We start from the raw sequence: 6310 nt of genomic DNA on the forward strand, positions 1-6310 counted from the left end.
TAACTTCAACAATACCCTGTGACTGCAGTTCAATTACTCACTATCTACACACACACATATCCTCCCCGTCACGTTGTCACCCTCTTTTATATACCAGTCTACCCTATATCTAGTAAATGCTAGAGCATTCGCCAAAGTACAGGATAGTTCTAGAAAGTAGATGGCGCCACACCAGTCACGTGACCTCGATGACGCAACATTATGATTAATATTTACCTTTTCATCTGCAGTTATCATGATTATGGGTCAGACATTCGACGTGTTAATGAGACAGTAAATCGTGTTTAGTTAACCATTAGAAAAATATGTTTAATGTTATACAACATCAGCTACTTCTTTTATACATTTCTAAGTCGATCAGATGGTGTAATTTATAACTTGATGTGTACATTTTTAACGCAGAAGGTGCTGCCATCTGCAGGTAACTTGTGACAGTTACGTTTGTGTAAAATGTTTTTGTTTTGTTTTTAATCTTGAGATGTAAATCTTTCTGGATTGTAAGTGGACAACGTTGTTATTTTTGTGCCGAGGCCTTCAGCATCATCTCAAAATCAAAACCAAATATGCTGTTTTTGCTTTGATTTTTTTAAGCATTAAAATAATGTTAGATAACAGATACCCCTCCAAAAAAAAATAGACGTGCCTAATTAGGCCTATTGATTTCATTTTGTAACACTGTACCGTTAAAAACTGAGGTCATATAGTTATAATATTCAGTTCATTGTTCAATTGACGTTGAATTTTTATATTATATATTTTTGAAATACATTTTTGTCTCCCCTCCCCCTTCCAGGTAGAAACAAGCAAAGTTATTCTACGGGAAAATGGAGTGAATTTAACCCTAACCATTGTAGACACACCAGGGTTTGGTGATGCTGTGGATAACAGTGTATGGTGAGTAGTGATATTTTGTAACACAGGACATTAAAAAAAAAAATCGCAAAAAATTAGGTTTCGATACCCGTGGTTGGCACAGATAGCTTATTTGTGTAGCTTCGGCGATAAGTTTACGAACTTGGAGTGATTAAGTAAATAAGCTATTTAATGTACGATTGTTTAATTTATTATAACAATTAATAAAACATTAAATAATTACCGGACTTAAACCATCTCTACATGTTTCAACCGAGCCACTCTTACAATCCGGGGTTCGATTCCCCGCAGTGTACAGAGTGCAGGTAGCCCATTTTGTGACTTTGCACTATAGAAGAAACAACAAACAAACGTTATATACGGTTAATCTTCTTGATTATACTGCGTTAGTACAAGTAAATGTTTTGAAATACTAGGGCTAATCTTAGTATTTTCTTGTCACCGTATTTGAATTATTAAATACTGTTTTCTGTAGCTGGCAGCCCGTACTCAACTACGTTGAATCCAAGTATGAAGATTACTTGCACGCTGAATCTCGTGTCCATCGTACCACTATTGTGGACACGCGGGTCCACTGCTGCCTCTATTTCATCAGTCCTGGCCATGGGTTAGTTTTCTGTTCACGAACTAAATACTGCTTTACTTAAGTTTTATTAAAATTTGATTATAAAACCAAACTATAGTTTATTGTAAAATAAAAATTTGTTACACGCATTAGTGACTACGTCAGGCAATATTTACTTTGTGATTATTTTATTTTTTTTACAGTTTGAAACCTCTAGATTTAGAATTCATGAAGAAACTCCATGATAAAGTTAACCTCATCCCTCTAGTGGCCAAAGCAGATACAATGACTCCTGAAGAGTGTAATCAGTTTAAGAAAACGGTAAGTACTACACACTTTGCTGCGATCGTTTACTGTGATACGTTTATCTCAATCTTGTGAGGAAGACATTGTATTTCATACATCTTGAAACTTTGTGGGGGAGGGGCACGTATCTTGATCTAATACGCCCAACTCCCTTTTTATTATTTGGTCCTCTGTTTCCATTGGGGGGGGGGTGTCGTCAAGCATTACAAAAACATATTTCGGCTTTTAGTTCCCTTAGATAGATGGAAAAATTGCGTCACCCTAACTAAAGCAAACAGATTTGGGTCTTTCTTGTAGTTTGATTGGGGGGGGGGTCAAAATATGTCCCTGTGTGTACGTAATACGGAGCTTTATAAATTGTACTGTGCCTTGAGGACCGGACTTCATTAAGATTGTTCTAATTCGGTATAATTTTTGTTTTTTACTGTATATCTGATCGACTACAAAATATTTTGTACACCAGTTCCAGAACTGTAGATTGTAGGGTTTTTTTTTTCAGCTTTTAAATCGTCTTTCTTGTTTTCACCATATTTTATTTATCATAAGTATATACGCCTTCAGTTTTGTGTTTGTATGACACGTACAGGTGCTGAATGAAATAACCCAAAGTAAGATCAGGATCTACGAATTCCCAGACTGTGATGACGAAGAAGAGAATAAGCATCAAAAACGTATTAAGGTAGGAAGCTTAAAAAGTGATTGAAAAAAAAACCTTGTAACTGTCCACTAAAGATAATATCTTTAGATATCGTATTCATTCTTATTTTTGCCTGAAGGAGTAACAATTACATTTAATTAACCCCCCCCCCGTCACACCAAACATGCTCGCCCCTTTCAGCCGTGAGGGCGTTATAATGTGACGGACAATCCTACTATTCGTTGGTGAAAGAGTAGCCCAAGAGTTGGCGGTGATGACTAGCTGCTTTCCCTCTAGTCTTACACTGCTAAATTAGGGACGGCTAGCGCAGATAGTCCTCGTGTAGCTTTGCGCGAAATTCAAAACAAACAAACATTTAATTAAAAAAACTACATATATCTATATAGCGAAATATATTTACGTATAAGAATGAAAACATAAGGTGTTTGTGGTATGTTACAAAATTCTTTGTGGTTTCTTCCAGGAACGAATACCATTTGCTGTCGTAGGAAGCAATGTAATAGTAGAAGCCAATGGGAAGAGAGTTAGGGGTCGAAAATATCCTTGGGGCGTGGTTGAAGGTAAACTTTGTTGTTTTTTTTCTCCCTTCATTTTTGTTCTTGAATTTGAGTGACCACTAAATGACCTAAATAGACTGTTAAGATTAATTCAAACTTTATTTTACAGTCAAAAGTGTGTTCTTGGTACAAAGATGTTAACTTTGTTTTTGGTGTTTTCTTCTAGTGGAGAACATGGAACACTGTGATTTTGTTGCCCTTAGAAACATTATGATAAGGTGAGTTGATTAGGTGTAAACCTGGTCAGTTACCTCGTGTAGCTGTGGTCATTTGATTGCAATGTACCCACATAGCATAATATTTACAAATAAACACATTAAGAGATGGATGGTTTTCAGAGATGTTTTTGTTTAAAAACAACAATTAACAGAACTTTGTCAGACCTAGTTTCACCTGTAGTCAGTAATGTTTCAGAATATAGAACTGTCACGACTTGAGGTAATTTGTTTTTAAAAGTTTACAATAGTATTATACTAAATGAACACAGTTTTTTGGAGTTTTATATATATATACACGTGTTTGTTTTTTTTTACAAATATAATGTTAGTTTGTACTATAACATTTATTTTCTTCTTGTAGAACACATTTGCAGGACTTGAAGGATGTGACAAATAATATCCACTATGAAAATTATCGTTGTTTGAAACTAGGAGCTGTTGGTAAATCAGGAACTACTGCAAACAAGTAAGTGTGAACATTTTATTTAGTAGTGAACAAGTTAACACTAAATTGGAGTCCACAATACCGGACTCTCAATGAACCTTTAAAATGTTTAATGACTGGAGGAGCCTGTAATCCCTTATTTTTTGTAAAGTTTCAATCTGTAAAAAAATGTGGAGCTGACATACTTCTTGTTTATGTGTTCTCAGTTAAAAGATTATCCTCGGTTGTCAAGTAGTATATTTGAAACGTATAGGGTCCTCGGTTGTTTAGAAGTATATTTGAAACGTATTGTGTTCTCAGTTACAAGATTATCCTTGGTTGTTAAGTAGTATATTTGAAACGTGTAGTGTTCTCAGTTACAAGTTTATCCTTGGTTGTTAAGTAGTATATTTGAAACGTATAGTGTTCTCAGTTACAAGATTATCCTCAGTTGTTAAGTAGAATATTTGAAACGTGTAGTGTTCTCAGTTACAAGATTATCCTCGGTTGTTAAATAGAATATTTGAAACGTGTAGTGTTCTCAGTTACAAGATTATCCTCGGTTGTTAAGTAGAATATTTGAAACGTATAGTGTTCTCAGTTACAAGATTATCCTCGGTTGTTAGTAGTATATTTGAAACGTATAGTGTTCTGAGTTACAAAATTATCCTCGGTTGTTAAGTAGAATATTTGAAACGTATCCGTATTCTCAGTTACAAGATTATCTTCGGTTAGGGCTATTTATAGTAGAATCTTGTAAAGATACTATATGATGATCGATTAATTTTAAAACAGATACAGATACGTTTCAAATATTCTACTTAACAACCGAGGATAATCTTGTAACTGAGAACACTATACGTTTCAAATATACTACTAAACAACCGAGGATAATCTTGTAACTGAGAATACGGATACGTTTCAAATATTCTACTTAACAACCGAGGATAATTTTGTAACTGAGAACACTATACGTTTCAAATATTCTACTTAAACTAATGAGACACACTCAGTTGTCTCTACTTATACTAGCCCTTATAATAAAGGCTAAATATGAATACGAACCATACTTATTTTCCATTATCATGGAGAACTCTTTCCAACTTATACATATCTTAAAATACAAATACTTTGGTATATTATTTTCATACTGCTTGTCACTCAACACAATCTTTACAGATATCAATTAGTATTCGTCTCTTATACACGATTAGGATTTCGACAACCATAGACCAGATAACCAATACCTTATTTTATGAGTTGTTAGTAGTTGAAGCCAATTTTTGTCCTGGACTGTTGCTTTCAAATTTGTCCATAGTGCCAAAAGTAGTCTTAAGTTAACCTTTTACAAATGCCTTTTTTTATTTCATGTATAGCCACTGTCATAATTTGTTACTTACGTTTATGTAACTTCGGTTGCCCATAATGTGAAACAGATTTACATCACTTAAACTCTGCTCTCGTGCCACTCCCATATTAAAGAATGTTAATGACAGAAACTAAATTAACTTTCTTTCTGATTTAGTTTGAGTAGTTTTCTTTGGATGAAGTACAAGCTCTATTAACTGAAAAGGTCTTCTTTAAACGTTGTTAATTTCTAACACTTGTATGATATTCTGGTTGGTACAATATCTATTAATGTGTAACAATTCACTCTGCTAACTGAAGGTACTGTTGTTATATGCTTAATATTGTCTTGAGAACAAAAGAGCTTACAATCATGGGAGCCTATAGTTGTGATATCTTGGTGGTTAGTTGACTGCCCTCCGTTAAAACAGTGTTAAAGTCTTACTTATAGGACATGCCTGCATTTTGCTTCAGCACATTCAACTCGTGTGGTTCCCATAATTAGAACTTTGTATCATTCCTAAGTTGTTCTTTTTTTGTATAGTAAAAAAACATTATTATGATAAAATACAAGTGTCCCTGCAACTTAATTTCCCTTCCATGGTTCCACAAGATTTTTGTTTTTGTATCAGGAACCCACTAGCACATATGGAGGAGGAAAGAAAAGACCACGAGAACAAGATGAAGAGAATGGAAAGAGAAATGGAGCAAGTATTTGACATGAAAGTCAAAGAAAAACTAAACAAACTGAGAGAATCAGAGTCAGAAGTAAGAATTGTTTTTAATTCAGTTTTATTTATTCAGTGGATTTGATCACTCTACGTTAACACAGTCATATAAAGTGGATTTAACCACTCTATGTTAACACAGTCATATAAAGTGGATTTGATCACTCTACGTTAACACAATCATATAAAGTGGATTTGATCACTCTACGTTAACACAATCATGTAAAGTGGATTTGACCACTCTACGTTAACACAGTCATATAAAGTGGATTTGTCCACTCTACGTTAACACAATCATGTAAAGTGGATTTGTCCACTCTACGTTAACACAATCATGTAAAGTGGATTTGACCACTCTAGGTTAACACAATCATGTAAAGTGGATTTGACCACTCTACGTTAACACAATCATGTAAAGTGGATTTGACCACTCTACGTTAACACAGTCATATAAAGTGGATTTGTCCACTCTACGTTAACACAATCATGTAAAGTGGATTTGTCCACTCTACGTTAACACAATCATGTAAAGTGGATTTGTCCACTCTACGTTAACACAATCATGTAAAGTGGATTTGTCCACTCTACGTTAACACAATCATGTAAAGTGGATTTGACCACTCTACGTTAACAC

The 6310-nt window shown here is 34.3% G+C and overlaps 1 protein-coding gene across 3 annotated transcripts in view; it reads left to right on the top strand.

Moving 5' to 3' along the window:
* The window catches only part of LOC106463974 (septin-7-like), a 38804-nt gene that overhangs the window by 29918 nt on the left and 2576 nt on the right, over positions 1–6310 (top strand). For all 3 annotated transcript variants that reach the window (XM_022391619.1, XM_013924077.2, XM_013924076.2), the window contains exons 4-11: positions 794–894; positions 1349–1480; positions 1642–1759; positions 2331–2423; positions 2866–2962; positions 3126–3177; positions 3539–3643; positions 5581–5716. In XM_022391619.1, coding sequence (XP_022247327.1) covers positions 794–894; positions 1349–1480; positions 1642–1759; positions 2331–2423; positions 2866–2962; positions 3126–3177; positions 3539–3643; positions 5581–5716 — 834 coding nt within the window. The remainder of the gene's footprint in view (positions 1–793; positions 895–1348; positions 1481–1641; positions 1760–2330; positions 2424–2865; positions 2963–3125; positions 3178–3538; positions 3644–5580; positions 5717–6310) is intronic.

This window comes from Limulus polyphemus, unplaced genomic scaffold, assembly GCF_000517525.1.
Source record: "Limulus polyphemus unplaced genomic scaffold, Limulus_polyphemus-2.1.2 Scaffold1531, whole genome shotgun sequence".
NCBI lineage: Eukaryota > Metazoa > Arthropoda > Merostomata > Xiphosura > Limulidae > Limulus > Limulus polyphemus.